The following is a 23,247-nucleotide window of genomic DNA, read 5'->3' as shown; positions in this document are numbered from 1 at the left end:
CAAGGGCAAGACCTTCTATTACTTTTAACAGTTTCATCGAATGGTTCAGACTTATTTCAATGCTACCATTAAGATCCTTTAAAGCGACAATGGCCGTGAATACTTCGAAGAGTCCTTTCAGGCTTACCTTTACGATTATATGATGATCTATCAAACTAGTTGTGTGGGTACTCCAGCACAGTATGGTGTTGCTGAGCGGAAGAATCGCCACCTATATAAGGCAGCACGCTCTCTAATGTTTGAGATGCATGTTTCTCCCCAGTACTGGAGTGACACAATTCTCACTGCTGCCTTTCTTATCAACTGAATGCCTTCTCGGTTCCATTCCTTCCACTTCCCTCTGGATCTTCTCCAAGGTTCCGCTGCTTTTCCCGTTCCTCCTAAGGTATTCGGTAGTGTTTGTTATGCTTGCGATCATCATCCTCATAGAAAGTTTGATCCTCGTGGTCTCTGGTGCATTTTTCTGGGGTATACTCCTACTCAGAAAGGCTATCGTTGTTTTCATCCTCCCACTCGGCATTGGTTTGTGACTATGGATGTTGTCTTTCATAAATCTACATCATTCTACACTGCGACACCTCTTCAAAGGGAGTCTCCTTCCATTGTGGAAGATGTGTCATTGCCTTGTGAACTTGTTATCCCTACCAGTATCCCGTTTCAGGGGGAGTGACTCTCCTACTTTGCCACTTCCAGAGATACATGTTTATAGTCGCAGACAACAGACTCAGACCACTACACATCCAGCATCTACCCTACCATGCTAGTTGTCTCCTCTCGTGCCTGATCTTGTCCCCTTAAACCCAAGTAATTCTCCTTATCCTTCTGTTGATCCGTCTTTTGAGTTGCTTATCGTTGTTCGTAAAGGCACTAGGTCCTGTACTTTACATCCAATTGCTAAAATTGTTTCTTATGATCACTTTATCCTTCCTACTATAGTTTTGTGTCTTCTCTTTCCTGTGTACATTCCTCATACCAGTCAAGAAGCAAGTGCAGGCTCACAATGGCACGCAGCTATGGTTGAAGAAATGCAGGCTCTAAAGAAGAATAACACATGGGATCTAGTGTGTCTTCCCTCACATAAGAAGATAGTTGGGTGTAAGTGGGTCTTCATAGTAAAATATAAGGTTGATGGTACAGTCGATCGGTACAAGGCCAGACTCATTGCCAAGGGCTTCACTTAAGCTCATAGAATTGACTACCAAGAGACTTTTGCTCTAGTTCCTAAGATGAACACAATTTGTGTTATCTTAGCTTATGCCGCCAACTTAGATTGGGATCTCCAGCAACTAGATGTGAAGAATGCCATCATGGGGAAATTGAAGAGGAAGTGTATATAGGCATTCCTCCTAGGTTCACTAGCTCCAAAACCCAAGGGAAGGTATACAAGCTAAAGTGTGCAGTGTATGGGCTGAAGCAATCCCCTCATGCTTGGTTCGGGCGTTTCCAAAAGGATATGGTTGCTAGAGGCTACTCTCAAAGCAATGTCGACCACACTCTGTTCATCAAGAGATCTAGTCGAAAGATTGCTATCCTGATTGTCTATGTAGATGATATTGTTGTTACTGGTGTTGATCTAGAAAAAATCTCTCGCCTCAAGAGATACTTAAGTAATTCGAGATCAAATATCTAGGACGGCTTTGTTACTTCCTTGGCATTGAAATTGCCATGTCTTCTCTACTTGTCTCTGCGAAAGTATGTGCTTGATCTTCTTTCTGAGACAAGCATGTTGGGGTGCAAGCCGGAAGACACTTCTATTGAAGCTAACGATCATCTGAGTAGCAAAGCACGTGATCCTATGGATAAGAGGAGATATCAAAGATTAGTAGGGTGCTTGATCTATCTTTCTCATACACTCCCTGACATAGCATTTGCCGTCAACATGGTTAGACAGTATATGCATGATCCCTACTTGACTCACATAGAAGTTGTGTTGTGTATTCTCCGGTACTTGAAATCTGCCCCAGGACATAACATCCTTTTTTTCTCCTCATGATCACGTTCGGGTGGAGATGTTCACAGATGCTGGTTGAGCAGGTTCCCCAGATGGCCACAAGTCCACAGGTCTACTACTGATTATTGCACCTTTGTTAATGGTAACCTTGTCACATGATGAAGCAAGAAGCAAATTGTGGTTGCCTATTCAATTGCTGAAGCATAGTTCTGTGCATTAGCATATGGCATTTGTGAGCTCCTATGGCTTCATAGTCTTCTCACAGATTTGGTTGTCCCTGCCACCCTTCCTATAAGGCTATTTTGTGATAGAAACTCTACCATTAGCATTGCTCACAAACCTATCCAACATGATCAAACCAAACATATGGAGATCGATCGACACTTCATCAAAGAAAAGTTAGATTTAGGTCTTATCACTGTGCCTTTTATTCCTAGTAGTGAACAACCAGATGATGTATTTATTAAAGGTCTTAGTAGTAAGATGTTTCATCCGATTATCTACAAGTTGGGCATATGTGATATCTATGCACCAACTTGAGGGGAAGTGTTGTTATAATGGTTTTAGGGAAAGTGTCAGCTGCCAAATGGACCCCAAAGGGTTTAATGGTCTTTGTAATTCTCTAGAACTTTCTCCGTATTATTATAAATAAAGAGGGATGGTGTCATATTCAACACAAGTCATTACCCCATCCAACACCCATTTTACTTTCTATTTCTAACCCTATATCTTTTCTGGCCCATCCCAACTCCTCTTTTAATACCTTGGCCCATCTCCAACCTTAGCCCATTTACTCACCTCATCTAACCTCCTTTCATTCCTTGGCCCATCAACAACATATGGCACATGACTCCACCCACACTCACTCTCGGCCCATTTCTCTTCATCGACCAATCACCCTGACCAATCTTCCATCCAGACCTCCCTATTAGGTTCTTTGTCTCTGCCCGATGCAACTTCATCTATCCTAGCTTCTTCTCCGCTGCTAGCTCCCCTGGATCTCGTCACTTCCTCTCCGTTGTTGCCCATCTAGCAGCCTCCGTCTTCAGCTCCCACCACCCATGCTATCCCTACCATGTTTATGGCTTTTAACGTGCCTATTATGCCTCTGCCTCCTATCGCATCTGCTTCATCTTCACCCTACTTGCTCCAGGTCCATACCGCCCTTGTTCCATCGATGCTTTGCATCCCATCAGCCCCTGCCATGCCTGCTATGCTCCTTTGCATTAGCAGGTCCATGCCACATCATCTCCAGCTGTTGGATCCCGTTGCACGCCTACTATGCTCCCTTTGCATTAGCAAATCCATGCCATATGGTCTCCAACTACTGGATCCCGCCGGTTGTCTTCTTCAACCAAAGGCAGGGCCACGCCACGTCTTCTCCAACCTCCTCATCCGCTCTAGGTCTCCTTTGTCAGTTGCAGCTAGGCCTCCTCCTTCTTGCAGGGCCTCCGCCAAGTCTTCGTCCCCTACCGGCAGCTTTGTTGAGCTGAAAGATTCCTCCATCCATCTCTCCGTTAACATCACTACTTCTCTAGCGGTAAACACGCTTCACCATGAGGTCACCTATAACATCCCACTTATATGTCATGATTATTATATTATTATAATGTGAGACATTATCATTCCATTATTATTTATATGATTTTATAATGATTTAAATTAATTTATGTTATTTATTTGGATTAATGTATTTATTTGAATAGTGAAGCATGAGGTGGTATGATTAGTGGTCAATCATAATTGGTTAAGGCTAATTAAAATATGGAGTGATTAGGAATTAATGGGGTCATGGATGGCAACACCCAATGTGGCAACATGGCATAGCCACCATGTGCATGCTTAAGTAGCTGATGGCAAGGTTGAGACAGCCACATGGTTAGAAGGAGGAGGTGGCCATTGACTTGGTTTGACTAAGCGCACTGGATTACATGGTGGCTTTAGAGGCAACCACCATGTGCATGCTTAAGTAGGTGGTGGCAGGGTTGGGACAGCCACATGGTTAGAAGGAGGAGGTGGCTATTGACTTGGTTTGAGTAAGCACACTAGTGGACTACATGGTGGCTTTAGAGGCGGACACCATGTGCATGCATAACTAGTTGGCGGTAAGGTTGGGACAGCCACATGGTTGGAAGGTGGGGGTGACCATGGGCTGGATTTGACTAAGGTAAAGTGTGGTTAGTAATCCAATTAGTTAGAATTAATTAATGAAAGGATGTTTAGTTGATAGATTAGTAGTTAGCTAATGGATTAGTGTTTTAGCCTAAGTTAAACCAAGACTCAATTAATTGAGTGTGTGTGCTGTTTTTGCTAATAAGTTCTAGAGTTGGAAGAGGAAGAGGAAGAAGAAGAAGGAAATCATGACCATGAAATTAATTATACTGTGTATGCTACATGATGGAAATGAATGAATGTTGTATGATTTCATTACTGACAGCAAATATGTTGTCAAGTTTCTACTAAATAGAATGCTTAACACAACAGAACATAAAAGATAAATGTTGTGTATTATGAAGTGCTTGTATAAAGTGATGTGCTGCAGCTGCTGCTTATGACTAATGATTGTGGAACAAATCTGTTATGAGCTTTGTGATGATCAATGGAATGGTATGATTTCATATATCATGTTATGTGTGAGTAAAAGTATGAAAACAGAAAGAAAGAGAAAGAAAGGAAGGAAGTAAATGTAAAAGAAGAAAAGTGTGTATGCATGGTTAAAGTGATTGTGTTAAATATCTCAGTGGCTACCACCCCTATCCGGTAGGGGGTTATGTACTGGATGAGGGTAAAAGAGAAAGAGAATAGAAGACCTCCACCACAGGTAGTGCCTAGACACATGGAAGCAGAGCGCATCCATAATGTTGGGCTTCAATGCCTAGAAATGTATGAAGTTGACTACCACCCTCAACAGTTGGTGCACTCTGGTAGTTCACTTAACGGACAAGACCCGACCTAATTAAGGAAAGAACTTTTATAATTTGTCATTGATTTCTTTATTCCATTTATCATTCTTTTCAATGCTTATGTGTATAAGATCATGTATACCTCATTGAGCATAAGCTCACACCATATAAGTTGATATTCTACAGATGAAGAGATTGGAGAGGAGATATTCACAGCTCCAAGAGCTAAGCGTTGTGAATCATGATTAGGATATTAGAATCTTTGAGATCTATTTTGAAGACTATATGTGAGTTAGTTTTTGTTTGTGTGAACTGTGAACAATATAATGGATGATGGAACGGTTGTATATTCTAGTATATGAGTGAGTAGTTGCGAGAATTAAATCTTTTTATTATGGAAAAGCAGTAAGACTTGTAGCCACCAGTGTATGTGAATGGTCTGTAATATATTGCTTCCACTATGTTTATGTGTGATCCGGGATTTTACTAATTTGTTATATGAATATATGTGACCTTAAGGGTCAATGCTTGTGGGGGTGATGTCCCTTACCCTACCCAGATTTGGGGCGTTACATCACCTCCCCCACAGCTCCCATGATTACCCCCCCCCACTGCTCCTGTGATTTCCCCCCTTATAGGTTACCGCAGGCATCATCAAAGCCAGCCTCCCTCTGTCTTTCCCCTACGACCCTCAATTCCTTTGAGGACCTATGCCCCCTCCAAACCCCCTTATGAATTGTAGGTCATCTGGAATGTCTAGGGTCTCAATTCCTTAGCCAAGCAACCTGAGATTTGCTCCCGAATTAAAGATTCTCGCTTTGTACTCTATTCTCTCCTAGAAACCAGAGTTCCTGAAGCAAATGCCCCTCGCACAGCTCTTCTATAGCCCCTTCTTGGTCCCTTCTCTCCAACTATTCCTTTAGCCTGAATAGTAGCATTTGGATATTGTGTAACCCTTCCAATATATATATCACCGAAGTCTCTTCTTACTCCCAATTCATTCACCTCTCAATCTCGGGCTCTATTAGTGGTAGCACCCTCTTCTTCACTGCGATTTATGGCCTCAATTGAGCCCTGAGCTCATTCCCCTTTGGGATGATCTCAGACTTCTTGCCTCCCAAGTCAGCTCTCTCCCTTGGGGCTGGGGAAGAGACTTTGATGTGATCCATTATGCCCATTAAAAGATCGGGGGTTCTGCCATTGACTTCTCTTATGTTGAGGCCTTTAACTCATGTAATTAGGATTCAAGTCTTAGTGATCTCAAATGGTCTGGCATTTGCATGGAAAAAGATCTGGTGCCAACCGCATTGCCTACAAACTAGACAGAGTTCTTGTCAATGAATCTTGGCTTTCCTCCTTCCCCTCATCCCATGCTACGTTTGACCTCCCCAACATCTCTGATCACAGTCATATCTCCTTGTTTGTCCACCCTTACGATCCTTTGGTCCTTAGCCTTTCAAGTTCTTTGATATGTGGCCCTCCACAAAGGTTTCCTCCCTATTGTTAAGATGGCTTGGGAGAAACCTGTTCATCCCTTTTCCTTCCCCTCATCACCTTTGCTCGCAAGCTCAAGAATGTCAAACTTGCCCTTATGGATTGGAACTCCTCCACCTATGGCATCATCTCTTCTCAGGTTACCTCTTGTAGGAATAAGATGGAACCCATTCAATTCCAACTTCAAACAAATATCCTCAATCCCTCCCTTGCCCTTGAAGAGAAGGAAACCTCCTTAGAGCTTGCCTCCTTTTTGGCCCAGGAAAAAAGCTTCCTCAAACAAAAATCTCACATTAAATGGCTAGATCTTGCGGATTCCAATTCTTCCTACTTCCACAAATCCTTGAAAGTTAGGACCAACTCCAACTCCATTCCTCAGCTTTTGGCAAGTGACGGCTCCATCTTACTGGACCCTACTGCCATCAAGGCTAAAGCAGTGTCCTACTTCACAAATATCTCTTGCCCCCATCGTCTTCCCTCCCCACCCCTCCCTCCACGCTATCCCCATTGACCAGGAAATTCATGCCGTTGTCCATTCCCACAAATCCAACAAAGCTTCTGGCCTTGATGGTTTTAGCATGGGCTTATTTTCTTCCACCCTTCCCAAATCCATAGCATTAACAATACCTTCCTCTGTCCCATCTCCAAGAAAGAAGGTGCCTCTTCTATAGACGACTTAAGGCCCATCTCCCTATGTAATCTTTTTATAAATTCATAGCAAAGATCCTTGCTATTCGTTTTCAGATTGCCATTGACTCTTTTGTTAATGCCAACTAATCTGCCTTCATTGCTGGTCGGAGGAGCTCTGATAATATCATTCTTTGCCATAAGATTGTCCATGGTTTTGATAGGAAATCCCACTCCCCCACTGCCCTCCTCAAGATTGACGTTTACAAGGCATTTGATTCCATCAAATGGGGATTTCGTCTCTAGAGTCCTTCTTGCCATGTCCTTCCCTACAATTTTTGTCAATTGGATCAACTCCTGCATTTCCTCTTTTAAATTCTCTATCCTTATGAATGGTTCCCCAGCAGGGTTCTTCTCCTTCTCTATAGGAACCTGTCAAGGTTTCCCTCTCTCTCCCTTCCTTTTTTGTCTAGCCCTTGAAGTTCTCTCTAAATCCATCCAAACCCATACTGACAACCTTCTCATTGCTCCCATTCCTAAGTGTAAAGCCTTCAAGCTCACTCACCTAGCTTTCGCTGAAGATCTCATGATTTTTTCCAAAGCGGACGAAGTCTCCATAAATACCTTCATGTCCTCCCTCCATCTCTTTGAATCCCTTTCAGACCTCTGAATCAATCTCCTCAAATCCCGTCTCAAACTGGTTGGCGTCTCTAACTCTTCCAAAGCTTGTCTGCTTGAGTTCACTGTATTCCTGCTTGGTTCTCTACCTGTCAAATACCTTGGCCTTCCCCTCATCTCCTCTAGGCTCACTACCCACCATTATGACCCCATGTTGAGTCAAATCCGCAAAAGACTCTAATTTTGGAAAGGAAAGCTTCTTTCGTATGCGAGTCATCTGGGGCTTATCCGATCTGTCCTCCAATCTTCCTACATCTATTGGTCAAGAGTCTTCCAACTTCCCAAATCCTTTATCAAGGCCATTGAATCCCTATTCTATACATTTTTGTGGAAATGGTACCAATTCTACCAAATTCCTACACCCCCTCCACTAGTCTTTTGTTTGCCTTCCTAAGTCTAAAGGAGGCCTTGGTTTGAGAAGAATTAAGCATGCCAACTCTACGGGCATCCTCAAGCTAATCTCGAAGTTGGTCTCTAAGCAATCCAGTATCTTGGTATCTTGGGTCTACTCCTCCCCTCTTTGTAAAGATTCTCTCTAGACCACCAATATCAACCCCAATTCCTCCCATGTGTAGCGTAAGATCCTCCATGCTAGGCCTCTTGCCTTAAATGCCATCAGATCCGGCATTGGTAATGGACTCGACACCTCTTTTTGGCTTGACGACTAGCACTTGGTTGGCGTGCTATCTCTAATTCTTGGTCCTAGCGCAATTTACTCTTCTGGTCTCCCTAGAACTTCCCTGTCTCTTTAATCATCTCCAATGGCTCTTGGCACCCCCCCCAGAAATTCCCTCTCTTGCTTCCATTTGGCAGTCCCTGCCCCCCCTCGCACCTTCTGAAAAAGTGGATGAAATCATTTGGTCCCGATCCTCCTCGGGTTTCTTTTCCTCTTCCTCCGCCTGGAACCTTGTTCAATCAGTCGGTCTCTCCATCCCCTGGCATAGAGTAGTATGGTTTAAATCCCACATCCCCCATTACAGTTTCACAATCTAGAGAGCCCTCTCCAATATCCTCCCTACCCAATCCTTCCTCATTTATCTCCATTTTCCTGTTTCCCCTTCTTGTTGTCTTTGCTAGAATGGTTTAAAGGATAATAAACACTTATTCTTTGAGTGTCCATTCTCTGCCTCCATCTGGCAGCGTGTCCTTGCCAAATGTTGGCCTGTTAGGAGAAGGTCACTCCCCCTCCAGGAAGAATGGATATGGATTGATATGACTTTTGTTGGTGATCTATCTGCGACACTGCTACGAAGCTCGCCTTTGGTGCCGCCATCAACCACATTTAGATGCAACACAACCATCGTAGATGGACTTCCAACTCTAGATCCTTCGACAAATTTGGAATGCCATCTACTTTGACATCTCCTCCAAACTTAGCACCATTCCCACAGCTCGGTTGTTGATTCCCCAAGGAACAGGCTTATTGCTGTCTCTTAGGATTTGCCTCTACATATCTTAACTTCCCCCTGCCCTTTAGGGTTGTTTCCTCTTGTTCTCGCCCTTTGTGGCCCCATATATCCCCCCCCCTTTTTTCTTCCCTTGTTATTAGATTTTTTATTTACCCAAAAATATATTTAAAGAAGTCAAAGAATTAATACCTATCATTGCCAGCAGATACTAAAATAATAAGGCTACAAATTAAAGATTTCAAAGATAAGATAAAAAATAATTGATAAGCACGTAAACAATACACAGGATAAAAGTTTAAGTCGCATTTGCAACCAATGAACCTCTTAGGTGAAGTATCCAGAATTTTGGTGGAAACTATCATTCTCTATGATCTTTCAAAGATTTTCATACCTCAAAGTTCACACAGTACTTTTCAATCAGAGGAGAGAGATATTGAGCCAACTCTCGAGGAAGAAAACCAAGCATTTTACCAGAATCCATAGAGAAAACCTGATAAAAAGGACGATTGCAAGACGACTTCAATCAAAAGAAATTCAAAGCAATGTTGCTAAGATAAAATCATGATTAACCTTGATAGCATTGGGATCTTTAGGATTATTGGAATCCCTTGAAAGAGAAATGGTAGCTCCTTGCTTCAACTCAACTTCATCACCAAACCTTCGGCCGACAATAAAAGTCTTAAGAGTTGCCCCAGTGATGTCATCTTTAAAGCTGCCCATGTTAAGCTCATGCATCTCAAGATTATGGATAAAGGAAGTAGGTTCATCTACCTTCTTGTCAAAAATGCCTTCCTTGGGCAGGTTTTCTACCAAAACCTCAATACAAGTTTCTCTATTGGATGATAAATCCAAGGGCAACAAGCATTGATTTCTCTTGTTAGCTTCTGCGGCACCAAATTCAAGCAAAGTAGAAGAGGCATTACACACAAGACTGTCCTCCAGATCCTTATGAGTTGAGTTGGACCCTAAATTACTGGATTCATCAGAATGAATTTTATCTTTTGATCGGGAGCAAAACCTCAACTCAAGAAGCGTTCGCTGGGTCAATTTTCGTTTGGTTCCTCTGGCCAAACATGTATCTGCAAATTATCAAACCATAAACAATTAAATATCAAACACAAGATTAAACATAAAAAATAAAAATAAAAAGAGGATCAAAGGTGTAGCCAAAGCTTGTAGTTTAAAGTTGCAATGCTGCAAACCCAAGTTCAACTATCACTTATGTATAGAACAAAAAAAGAGAAACAGCCTCCTCTACAAGCTATAAAAGATTCTTCTCCATGCTTACATGGAGTCCTCACATTTGGAATCCTCATAGATGCAAAAGTTCTCAATCCGAATGCTGATATGTTTGGCCAAGCCTTCATATCAAAAAGGCATTCTGAAGCATAACCACCTCACTAATATAATGGGACAAATAGAATTGCATTATAACTTCTTGCCAAAAGGAAAGTCTTTACTGTTTGTCCAGATCAATTCTAATGAATAGAAATACGCATCACTGGCTTTAAAGGATTGACATTATACGTTCCTACAAGATTCTTGGTAGGTTATTGAGGACCATCCAAAAGATTTGAATCCAATCCATAATTGATGCTAATATAATGTCTGGCCCTACATATGTTGCTACAAGTTGGGAATCCACTACAGAATAGTGAAACATAGAATGTAAAGTCAGCTCATAAAAACAGGTTCAACAACACCTTGAAAATACATAATGATGAAAGGAAGATGAGTTGATAAAGCAAATGGGCAGCCCAAAGATGGATTACTAGAGAAATCAACACAGTGAACCTATATCTGCCAAATCTCTAACCTAGCCAGGTCACTCTTGTTGAAACTAATTATTTCTTCATTTCAGCCATGTTACATACAATTGACCCCAAAAATAAAAAATAAAAAAAGAAAAAACATGCTATATACAGATTGTTATCATCAATTCTCGGACATTAAGAGGTTCTTAGAACCTGATAGTCCAGTACTTCATACAGGCAACATAAACAATACATACTGAAATTCCTTCAAACAATAACCTTGATTGTCATTGGTGTACAATCACACGAAGCATGTGGAAATTGATCGACACTTCATTAAAGAAAAATTGGAACAAGGGCTGATTTGTATTCCCTTTGTCAAATCGGGTGATCAACATGCTAATGTGTTTACTAAGGATTTAAGTAGTTTTTTTTTTTTTTTTTTTTTTTTTTTTTTTTTGATAGATAATTCATTACCAAGGAGAAGAATATCAAGGGAAAAGGGGGGGAAGGGAGGCTTAAGCCAATATAGGGCAAAACAAGAGCAAAAACTAAACATCACCAGCAATGGACAGTAAGAAAGGGGGGGGGTGGGGTGGGGTGGGGTGGGGTGGGGTGGGGAGCCAGAACCCAAAATGCTATCAAGTGGGATGGATGAGGTCAACGGTCAACGGTCAATGGTCAACCTGGAGGTTCCAAGAAGCAATGATGTGGGAATTTCTAGAGGTGTTGTGGGCAGGGCAGGTCTGGAGTGATTTAGCTTTGGAAGTGACATCAAAGTAGATAGCTTTCCAAATCTTATTTGGAGATCGGGATTTGGAAGTCCATTTATAGATGTTATGTTCCATCCAGAGGTGGTTAACAGTAGCACAAAAAAGTCAGTTTGCCAATAGAGTCACAGATATAAGAACTAGACAAGGTCATGTCAATCCAGTTCCATTCCCTATCAAAAGGGAGAATGGTTCTTCTGGTCAGCCAGCATTTGGAAATGACAGATTTCCAGATGAGGGATGAGGAGGAGAATGAGAAGAAGAGATGAGGGATGTCCTCTATACCTAGGGAACAGAGGCAGGAAGAAGGGTTGGTTGGGATATAATGGTGAATAAAAAAAGATTGGGTGGGGAGGCAAGCCAGACGGGCATCGCCATAGAGTGAAGTTATGGCGGGAGAATGTGGCCTTTGAACCAAACCACCTTATGCCACGGAACTACCGAGGATAGGATTCGGATAAAAAACCAAGCAAAGGCGGAGGAAAAGGTTCCATTCCAGAGGGAGATAGACTAGCCATTACCAATACTAAAGGAGATGGCAAAGAGGGCAGAGAGGGCAATGGGTCTATGATCAAGGATCTTTCTCCATATCCAAGAACGATCCGGATCCGGGTTCCAAAGAATGAAATCGGATCAATTAGGGCCCACAAGAATGACTAAAAATCTCAAATATGATGGTTGAAGGATATTCTTGTAATTTCATAAACAAGCAGAGCCTTAGAAATAATTATATGGCAACTGGTGTAGTTCTAGAACTAAAAACTTTAATATAAGGGCTTATTCTGAATTTTTAAAGAAAGGGAGTATAACCTGAAATGAAGTCCAGCTAGGGGTCTTTATGTAATTTTAAGAATTTATCTTCTTCTTCTCCACGATAAACCGAAACCAGTGGTAAGAGAGGAGAGCTGGCGGTGGTGAGATCTCATCCTAGGGGCATCAATTCAATCCAAAAATTATAGTCAAAGCTTGGAGATCTTCAGGTCTCGTGATTCCGACAGGAAAAAACATCTGCAGACATTCTCTACAGACAATTGTTGGATACCAGCCTGCAGAAATTTGTCCCTTGTATCATTTTTCTTTACTAATAAATTTCTTCTTATTTACCAAAACAATTGTCCTTTCTCCTTTGATTTTTAAACCAAGAATGTAAGGCAAGGTTCTTCTTTAGGCTTTAAGCAACTATATTTGTATTTAGGCTCTAATTTGATACCAAATGTGTGCATGTCCATGAGCGCGTGCATGTGTGTGTGCATGCTTAATTTTTTATTTTAAAAGCAGTGCACCTCACATTGTTCAAGCACAAGCCGCCTCAGGTACAAGGTGGAAAGTCTCCGGCACAAGGAGGCCTTTCCACCTTGTGCCAGGGAAACGGAAATGAAATCAATGAAAATATACAGCCTACAATTGATATGTTTAGACACAAGAAATTATTGACAAAATATAAAGGCACACCACAATGAAACTTTTTCCATTTGTTAATGTAAACCGTTCATTTCATTTTTAGTTTAAATAAAAACAAGCCCTTCATAAGCTATATATCAACTTCATTATTGAATCTCATTTGACAGAAAAAAAAAAAACACATGAAGGATATCCTATGAAGAGTGATAGCATACTTTCAAAGCAACAGTGAAGATAAGCGTAATCAAACTCTGATTCAAGCTCCTAGTTTAACTGGGAGACCGAAGTTCCCAGAAATCAGGAATAGGGTGTCCATTAAACCAAAACATAACTGCCAAACCTGTCCGCTCCACTAATAAGCCAGACAAGTGATAGACATTTTTATCTATATTTTACTTTGAAGAGTTGGAGCATGTTTAACCAACCTGCGCCACGAGTCAGGTCAACTTCCTCCCATTTTCTAAATCAACAGTTACTGTAAAATTGCTTAACAAATTAGGAATTTGCATGGGCATGACTTGCAATTCCTGTAGAAGAGATGAATCCCAGTAGAGATGCTGAGCACGGCTCATGACTTCCAAACTTCAACAAGTTAATCCAAAACTCTCTTTACTGTAAAATTAGGCATCAAGTATCAATGGAATTTCCTTCAAATTCCCTCCAGATTGGAGGCAGTTGAGATTTAGAGATCACATTCTTCCCTCAAAAGTAAAAAAAGAAACTTTTGAGCAAGATTAAATGGAAAAAAAAAATTAATAAAATCCTTCTTCTACGATCCCACTAAAAGCATGTTACAAGGACCAAAAGTACTATTTTATCATGGAATGAATCCCCAAAGTTACACCATCATAAAAGGTCTTGGCACTCAAAACGAAGCATTTGATTCTACCTATTCGCAAATAAGAACCCAAAAGTAAAGAATCGACTTGAGGAAAAAATAAGGGAGAGAAGAAAGTCATACCCAGATGAGAGTTTAGGGCATAATCCATGAATACTGAACAAACCCATTTGAGAACTACTAATCAGTGAAAAAAAAAAGAGCCACCGTACAAGAATCTTCGACGCTCGAATCAAAACTATCTGCTCATACTAGTTCGCAAATGGGATTAAATAGAGAATAATCATACCCAGATGAGAGTTTATGTTGTAATCCGTGGCGCGCAGTCTATCTCCGCACACGGGACAATTAACCCAATCCAAATCGCTAACCATGCCACCACTTCCAGCTTCACCATTTCCACGGATGTCCATTCCATGCTCCGATGGTCCTTTGCCCGAGAAAGAGCGGACTTCGCCATTTTCCTTTTGTGGATTCGAAGAACTCTGAAGATGAAAAGTGGATCCGAAATTTAAAAAAAATAAAATAAAATCCCACCAAACACAAAGCATAGAAGATGGAAGAGAGGGAGAGGTGTTACGGCGGACTGTGAAGGGAAAAGAGATCGACTATTGAGGAGGAACCTCCTCCGCTTGCCGATTAGTCTGATCAAGCTCTCTCTTCCGGTCAGCATAGATATGATGGATTTGTCCAACGACCTGACAGTTCCCACCTCTTCGTCGCCTCTGGTTCCGTGCTCCTTGCTATCAGGCTCTCAAATCTCAGCCTTCCTCCGCCCTCGTCCCGCCAAATCTTATAAAGACCCATTGAAAGAGTTGAAAATGTTACCTCGTTGCTTATTATTCAAAACCGGATCGGATTGGTACCGTATCGATTGAGACTAAGGTTCTAAAACTCAGGATCGATTTTGGATCGACCAAGGCTGATACCGATCCTATATCGTACTATCGCAGACAGATTTACCTTACATTTTAATAAAAAATCAATTTTTATTATGTTTTCACCTTTGGATTGTACCTATCTATCGGGATCGACAAGGACAAGATTGGGATTAACCAAGAGTGATCCAATTTAACTATTAGAACCATGATTGAGACCAATCCTGAGTCTTGACTGATCCATTGGTACAATTTTAATGGTAAAAAGGTCCAAAAAAACATTTTAAAAAAATTTGGGGTAATCTGATCCTGCATGATTTGATACCAATCTTGATTGGTATCATTTGAGACCGATCCTGAGTTTTGAAACTTAGAGGATTACCTACAACTCGCTTTTCAAATTATCACATTACCCATTAATCTTTCATTTAATCAAATTTCATCAAATAATGATGGGTATTAAACTGTGAAACTAACTCTCAAGGATTATAATAGATACAAATTAGGAAATGTAACCGCAAGCGTACGGATCAGTGTAGCTACAGGTCGAACACAGGGAGAGTAGCCACTTTATTTTTGACTTCTTTTAATAATGAGAAAGTAAACCGATTAATAGTTGTGATCTAATTCTAACTACCGTACTAAACATATGTATTTAAAGTAACGTCCTAGCCATTCATCATCTAAGAATTTAAATACGCAAGCCACACAATTAAAATTAAATAAAAAAATAACTGAAAATAAACAACTCATGCAATTAAAAATCAATGAATGAAAAAAATGTTGAAATAAAAATAAAGTAAAAGAAATGGGATAAAGTTAGAGAGAGGTTCACAAGTAGGTTTCTCTACTTAACCCAATGGATGCATCATAATATGAGCTTCCCTACTTTACCAGAGAGTCACTTTTACAAGAGTTACTCTACTTGGCTTTAGGGAATGGAGGCAATTAAAATAAAAACAATAAAATGACAGTTCTATTGCTAGGAGGAGCAAAGCCAACATATACACTAGCCATGAACCTTGGGGGAAAAGGAAAGCAATAATGTAACGACCGAAATTAAAATCTTAAATTAAGAAAGAAATGGTAGTCAGAAGAGGGAATGAGAGGGGGGAGAGAAGACTATTGAATAAGCCTATCTACCTGAATTAACCCTTGAACTTGAAAGCCTGGGTGATTTGAGATACTACCAACCAAAACAATCAGATCTAGAATGAACCAAATCTGAAATTTATAGGCCTAGAGAAAACAAATCTTGAAAAAAAAAATTAAACTTGAAAAAGAGATGCTCCACGGCTCGTGATCTTGTCACCTAAATCTAAAACTATAACCTAAAAATTATAACTCAATTGCATAAATCATAAGCATAAAAGGTTGAATAAAAATAAAAGAGTGCTTGCATTAATTGAAATAAAAAAGCTATTACAAAAGTGATTAAAGCAAACACAAAGAAAAACTAAAACTAAAGAGAGAGAGAGAGAGAGAGAGAGAGAGAGAGAGAGAGAGCAACTAAAAAATAAACCTAGAAGAATAATGAAGTGTCGCCCCTCCTCTGGCATGAGTTGTATTTATAGGGAATGGAGAGGTAGGGTAACAAATTTCTCTTTCCTAAAAGGGAAAAACCCACAATTAGTAGGTGAGATCTTTTGAGACCAAAAGTACTAAGGTGGAGGAGAGAGAAGAGAGAAATAAACTTTGAGAAATTTTCTATAATTTTTTTGCTTATTTTATTTCCTCTTTTTTTTTTTCTCTTCTTTTTCTCCCTCTCTTCAAATCTTGCGAAACCCTTGTTGACTGATTTTTCTTTCCCTTGGATGATTTTTCTTCTTGCTTTGTGTGATTTAGACAATCTTCCGATGATGATATGAAAATTCTTTCTATGCCCTTAGCGCTTTAAGTGAGTGAAAAATAAAAAATCTTTAACAAAATTCTCCACAAAAAAGATAACCATGAGATTCAAACGTGAGACCTCTTGATTAGCAAGGGAATTTTACACATCATAGCTCACCAACTACACTATGTAATTGTTGTTGGAGAGATATGACGCCCAATAATACTTAAGGCATTTAAAATACAAAACCTACAAAAAGAGAGTAAAAACCAAGGTAGCTCCATTCTAAATATGTAAAATGCATGCTTTACTACCTAAGATTTCACACATAAATATATTCATCAGAATTCCCCCACACTTAATGTAATACCCCGCTTCTTAAATCCGGTCTGATTTCGCGGTTAAACCGGTTTAACCATGCAGGAACCGAGCCAGAGGAAATTAGAGCAGGTTCCTTATGGGCTATGATGGCACGGGTGACCTTAAACACCGGCTGGCCCGACAAGACCGAGCCAGTGCCAGAAGAGACGGTAGTGCCCAAGCCGTGTACATGCACCTACCATAAGGCCATGTACGGATAAAGCATGTATTATATCCGTATTTTAAGGTATATACGTATGCTACATCGTATGCCAGGGGTGGGCCCGAACCCTGTCAAAATCTCAAGTTTTGGCCCTCAGGTGGGCGGACAGGTGGGTGCACCCACCCACCTGAGTGACCCATCCATGTGCACTATTCACTTATTTAGGAATTATATATATAGCTTTATGTTTTTCTTTTCTTTCCATTTATGTCACCCGTACATTGGTGAGGATAGTAAAGAGGAGAGAGAAAAGAAAGGGAAGAAGAGAAGGAAGAGGAAGAAGAGGAGGATTTCAGCGGCGCGGAAGCTTGATCTTCCCATTCCGGCGCCGGGAGAGTGATCTTCAACTCTAGATCTACAGTTAGAGGTAAGCAAAGTTGGGTTTTATGAATATTCACTATATCCATGCTTTAAACCCTTGATTCGAGTATGGTTTCTTGAGATTTTGTAAATCCCATTTGAAATAATGAATCTAAGGCTTAATAGATGATTTACGTGTTGATCTTGAAGGATCTGAAGAGATATTGACAAGGTGGAAGGAGCATTGTGGGTTTGAAGTGATTTGGAGGGTTTGAGGTTGTTCTTGAGCAAAGAAGGTAAGATGATTTCCCATCACTTGAATCTAACCTAGATCTAGGTTAGAACCATCCTATAGGACCTTGAAGGTGTGAAGAATGGATGGGGAAAATCCCCATTTGATTCCCCAAAGAATGGAGAAAATGGGGAAGAAACAGGGTGTTTCCCGCCAAGACCGGTGGGTGCAACCGGTGGGCCCCTACCCGCCTGTGGGCACCCACCTGAGAAGGCAGGGGGTCCTTCGGGCACAACCGGTGGGTGGAACCGGCGGGCCATACCGGCGGGCCCCTACCCGCCGGTCCCAACCGGTGGGTAGGACCGGTGGGCCAGACTGCCCACCTGTCTGACCCACCCGTGTGGCCCCGAGGGTGATCCTTATGTCCGATTGGACCCAAATTGGACGTGTGACCTTATTTTGATGTTCTAAACACAATTTTGTCATCCGATTTCATTAATTTTGATCCTAAAATGGTGAAGTACTAACCCCGCTCAATTATGTTAGGTTCACCAAATCCTACCCGATTCGCACCGGATCTCACCCGTACCGAGCGGGAATCCTTGTACGCTACAAGTGGGGAGAGGACGTTTGGCCTTGTTTCAAGGTATTGTTTGGCATTCATTTAATTATATCTAGTCTAGTCATGCCATCATAAATATGCTATGTAGACTATTCATTCCACACATTGATATGCATATGTGCTATATTTACTTTCCAAATGCCAATTGAATGAGATGTTTATATGTTGGATGTGGACATCATTGTGCATGTTGCATTGATAGACTAGATGTCGTAGTCAGCTTGGAGACGAGTGCATTGGTGGCCCGTGGAATGGGACACGGAGGCACTATGCAATCGTACTATTGTCATGTAGGAGCATGCGGTATTAGGATTCTCACCATCCCGTGCTACGACCCTTCCCAACAGGGGTTAAGGTGTTGGGTTATCATTTGGGGGGAAGCAGTGGTCGCGGTCGTCGGGTCACTGTGGCGGTTAGACATAACGCCCGGCGGGTCATGTAGGACAGCCGGCAACCCCGGTGGTACATTCAAGAGGGTCAATCGTACTGCTTTTAAATTGCTGGAGTCAGCACCTTTATTTTCAGTCATTTACATTTCTGTTGAGAGCCGGTGGACGGCATTGTCTTTACTTTTCCGAGTACTCACGATGGGCCTTCTCCGACAGCCCTATGGGCGTATCGCGGGAGGGAGTTCACGGCTCGTACCCGGAGTATACGCGCACTGTGGTTGTAGTAGCACTAAAACCAAGGACTTAGTAATGTTGCTTAGGTGGATGTGATTTAAAATGTATAACATGGCATGTAGTGCATATGATGTGTTGTGATGTGTGGACTGCTGTGTGGTCCATCTTTCTACTTACTGAGCTAGTGAGCTCATCCCACGTATACACCCCTTTTTAGATGATTTTGTAGGTCATACATCTGAGGAGCACGGGGTGGGTCCCACAGTCTAGTTTCCTGAAGAGGACTAGTGGACCCCTGAGGAGTTAGAGCACGGCACTGACTGCTCGTGTGAGAGCTGTGCTGCGGGACAGCAGTTTTGAGGCCGTGCTGAGCTCCACTTCTGAGGCCGAGCTGAGCTCTACTACTTGATGCCGAGCTGGGCTCAACCCTCGATGCCGAGCTGAGCTCCAGCCTTGAAACCGAGTCGAGCTGTGTACTCTGATTGTTTTGGTGGATTTCCTTATGTACTTGATATTTGAATTTTATTCTTTTTGTGTAAATATCATGCCTTCGGGCCCAAATGTATATAATTATTGTGTCACTATCCGGGTATCAAGTATTATGGGATTATTCACAGGTAAAACTTAGTCTTCCGCTGATTTGATGAGTTTATATTAGTTGTGTATATGCTGTGGTGGAATACAGTATCTGATGATCCTGGCAGGTTTGGGTTAGCCGGTGTTAACTCGGTCACTGGCTCGATTCAGTGTGAACGAGGTGTGACAACAAGACCTTAACATCTAAGGCATTAAGGCCAAGCCTCAGCTCGGTACTACCAAGATCAAATCCAGGTTTGGCACCATAAGACCTTAACATCTAAGGCATTAAGACTGAGCTTTAGCTTGGCAACGTCTAAGACTGAGCCCCAGTTTGGCACTACCAAGACCAATCCCAGGTTTGGCACCATAAGACCTTAACATCGAAGGCATTAAGATCGAGCTTCAGCTCGGCAACGTCTAAGACCAAGCCCCCTACTCGGCACTACCAAGACCAAACCCAGGTTTGGCACCATAAGACCGAGCCTCAGCTCGGCACTACCAAGACCAAACCCAGGTTTGGCACCACAAGACCTTAACATCTGAGGCATTAAAACTGAGCTTTAGCTCAACAACGTCTAAGACAGAGCCCCAGCTCGGCACTACCAAGACCAAACCCAGGTTTGGCACCACAAGACCTTAACATCGAAAGCATTAAGACCGAGCTTCAGCTCGGTAACGTCTAAGACCAAGCCCCAGCTCGGCACTACCAAGACCGAGCCTAGGTTTGGCACCACAAGACCTTATCATCTAAGGCATTAAGAGCGAGCTTCAGCTCACTAACGTCTAAGACTGAGCCCCAGCTCGGCACTACTAAGACCAAACCCAGGTTTGGCACCACAAGACCTTAACATCTAAGGCATTAAGATCGAGCTTCAACTCGACAACGTCTAAGACCGAGCCCCAGCTCGGTACTACCAAGACTAAAATCAGGTTTGGCACCACAAGACATCTAAGGCATTAAGACCGAGCTTCAGTTAGGCAAAGTCTAAAACTGAGCTCCAGCTCAGCACTACCAAGACCAAACCCCAGTTTGGCATCTCAAGACCTCAACATAAGGCATTAAGACCGAGCGTCTGCACGGTGTCATTATAGTTCAAGTCTAGGCATAACACTTCAAAAGATTAATATGCATAAGATAGATCCAAGCTCAACTAGATAATGGAACTACATTTACAGGGAATGAAAGAGGCACAATGAATGAAGAAAAAAATATTTTTCATTAATAACAGAGGGAAAAAAACCCTCAAAATTACACTACTCCTCAAGGAGACATTTATATAGAAAAAAAGAAAAAGAAAATTACATCACTCCCGAAGTAAGGAGAAAGAGAAGGAAAAGGAGAAGATAACATCAGAATTGTGGAGATTGGGCAGCCAACTCAAGAAGGAGCAAGAGGGTTCATTTGACTGCTTTTGGGTCGGCTTGAGTCACCTCTTCACCAACCTTGGCTTGACCGACGAGCTGCACTGAAGGAGCTAGGACAGGAGTGCGTTGCTCATAGTCTGGCATCTTGCCTAGGACGAACTGAATGGCATCTTTCGAGCCGGCCTAAAATGAAGCGACGTTGACGTCATCTAACCATTTTTGACCAACTTTGGAGTTCAGACACCTCTCAGAAGCAGCCTCATCGTTCAACGTCAGCTCGGCCTGAAGCTTCCTTTCCAGCTTGACAATCCGAGTTGTAAGTTCACCTCTTTCTTTCTGTTGTCCTCTTGAGCCTCGGCCAGCTTGCTCTGGAACACATCCTTCTCCTTGACCAAGTTGTTGCTAGTCCTGAGCTGTTTAGCAACTTCACACTCCAGCTCGTCAGCTCTTTCCTGGTTATCTCTCTCCCTTTGCTCCTCAGAACGAGCCCTTTTCTTCTCATTCTCCAGCTGACCCGTAGCTATTTGGAGATCTCCATGAAGACGCTTCACCTCTTCCTCCGCTCTAACACCACCAGCGGCCATACTCTCTAATCATTAAGCAGCCTCAACCTCAAAAGCAAAACTTTGCAGGGACCCAACAGAAGGGTTAGTACTCGAAACATTAAGGTGAACACGGAAGAGAGAAAAGCTCATAATACTTACGTCACCCATCCGTATATAGATCTGATCCGTGAAGTCAATATCAGAAAACTTCTTCATGTGGGTAATGTCCCTCTTGGGATGGCTCCTGCAGCACTAGACCCTAGCAGTGTTGGAGTCTAGCATGGTGCCGTTCTCTATCAGGTCTGCTCAGGGATCCACTTGTTGCTTCGCCATCCAAGCCACCTTGGGAGGGTTTCTATACTGCACGTCATCCACGGGGTGAACGCCTCCTCTTCTGGCCATCTGGGCCGACTGTACCTCGGTCTGGTGTGCCGGTCTGCCCCGACACCTTTTCTCCTGAGCCCACTGGCTCCTTGCCCTGGAGAGAGCCCAGAGTCCTGTGCCGAGTTGAGTACTAGATGGGCAGGGGCATCTCTTTCCTGGGCTTGCCCCTAATAGTGATTGGCGAGGCCTTGTTACCAGCACAAGTGAGAGGGGCAGCCTTCGCGCCAAGGCTTGGGCTAGGCACGACCTTGCCCTTGTCGGCAGTCTTCTTGGCGGCTTGCTCGGCCGCCTCCTTCTTCCTGGCCACTGTAAAATAAAGATAAGTCGAACTGAATTAGTATGAAGGCCAAGATAAATTAGTATGAGAACCGAGCTGAATTAGTATGAACCAGACTCAATCGAACCCTCACCAGGGACTTTCCTTAGCTCCCACTCTCAGAGGAAGTCTTCATCCTGTAACATCCGAACATCCACAGCCTCCCCACCCAAACACATTTGATATGTTTGGATGTCGGCTGGGGAGAGCTTAGGAGCTCAGTTTAGCACTGAGAGTGTGGGCCTCACCCAACTGCTCTTGAAGGCGTTCCCCTCCATTGCTACGTAGAAGTACCTCTCCTTCCACTTCTTCACCGAGGGCATGTTGATAAACATCTTCAGATCATTGTAGGGACCGTCTCTGTCCCTCTTGGTGAAGTAGTACCACCCTGAGGTGTGCTTCTTCACCAATAACATCTTATGGAAGATGTCCAACATCGCAGTTCGGCCCAGCTTCCAGACGAACACCTCAAAGCCAAGAATAGTGCGCAGGAGTTCGGTGTAAGTTGGCTTGGGGTGAGACCAGTACTCCAAGACCGAGCTGACCAGCTTAGGCATCGGGATCCTAAGGCCGCTCTGGAAGGCAATGTCGTAGAGGGCCACCTCATCCCCAAAGGCGTCTACACGTTTGTCTTTATCTAGGACGCACATCACCACATAATCGGGGATGCCATACCGACCTCAGATCAAGTCTAGAACCTTGTGTGTAAGGATGCTTGGTGTGTTGACTGCGGTTTTCTTCTTTCCAGAGGATGAAGCAGAGCCTTATCCCTCAGACTCTGCTAGGCCAGCCACAGGGACTTCAGTGCCTGATGGACCTACCATAGAAGTGCTCGCTGTCACGGCACTGGGGGGTTGAGTTGGGGCGATCGAGCTAAGATCACCCTTGGTCGAGATGGTCTCAGGTGAGACCACCTCCACAGACTCAGTACCCGAGCTACTACCCGAGCTCGAGTTGCTGCCTGAGCCTGAGCTGCCACCAGAACCTGAGCTACCGTCAGAGCTTGGACATCTGGAAGTGTAGTCACTGGAGGATGAAGGATCAGAAATTGGACACTCTGGGTGGTTTTCCCCAGGCCTCACAGCCATCAAGGGGGTCTGGCTGGGCAAGTCAGGGTCACGCAAGGATTCCATATCGGGATCACCAGGACTAACGCTAGGAAAC

General features: G+C 42.8%; 1 protein-coding gene across 2 annotated transcripts in view; it reads right to left on the bottom strand.

The window, feature by feature from the left end:
* The window catches only part of LOC122065676 (fanconi-associated nuclease 1 homolog), a 60,791-nt gene extending 46,159 nt beyond the window's left edge, over window positions 1-14,632 (bottom strand). The window contains exons 1-4 of one of the 2 annotated variants that reach the window (XM_042629504.1): window positions 14,406-14,631; window positions 14,115-14,310; window positions 9,633-10,141; window positions 9,454-9,552 (exon numbers count right to left, since the gene is read on the bottom strand). In XM_042629504.1, coding sequence (XP_042485438.1) covers window positions 9,454-9,552; window positions 9,633-10,141; window positions 14,115-14,310; window positions 14,406-14,498 — 897 coding nt within the window. In that variant the 5' untranslated portion in view covers window positions 14,499-14,631. Of the gene's footprint in view, window positions 1-9,453; window positions 9,553-9,632; window positions 10,142-14,114; window positions 14,311-14,405 lie in introns of both variants that reach the window. The other variant, XM_042629505.1, reaches the window with a different exon arrangement.
* Window positions 14,633-23,247: the final 8,615 nt, after the last annotated feature.

Source organism: Macadamia integrifolia, unplaced genomic scaffold (assembly GCF_013358625.1).
Source record: "Macadamia integrifolia cultivar HAES 741 unplaced genomic scaffold, SCU_Mint_v3 scaffold2087, whole genome shotgun sequence".
NCBI classification, from domain to species: domain Eukaryota; kingdom Viridiplantae; phylum Streptophyta; class Magnoliopsida; order Proteales; family Proteaceae; genus Macadamia; species Macadamia integrifolia.
The sequence above is the reverse complement of the archived record's forward strand: the minus strand, read 5'-3'. Positions and strand labels throughout refer to the sequence as shown.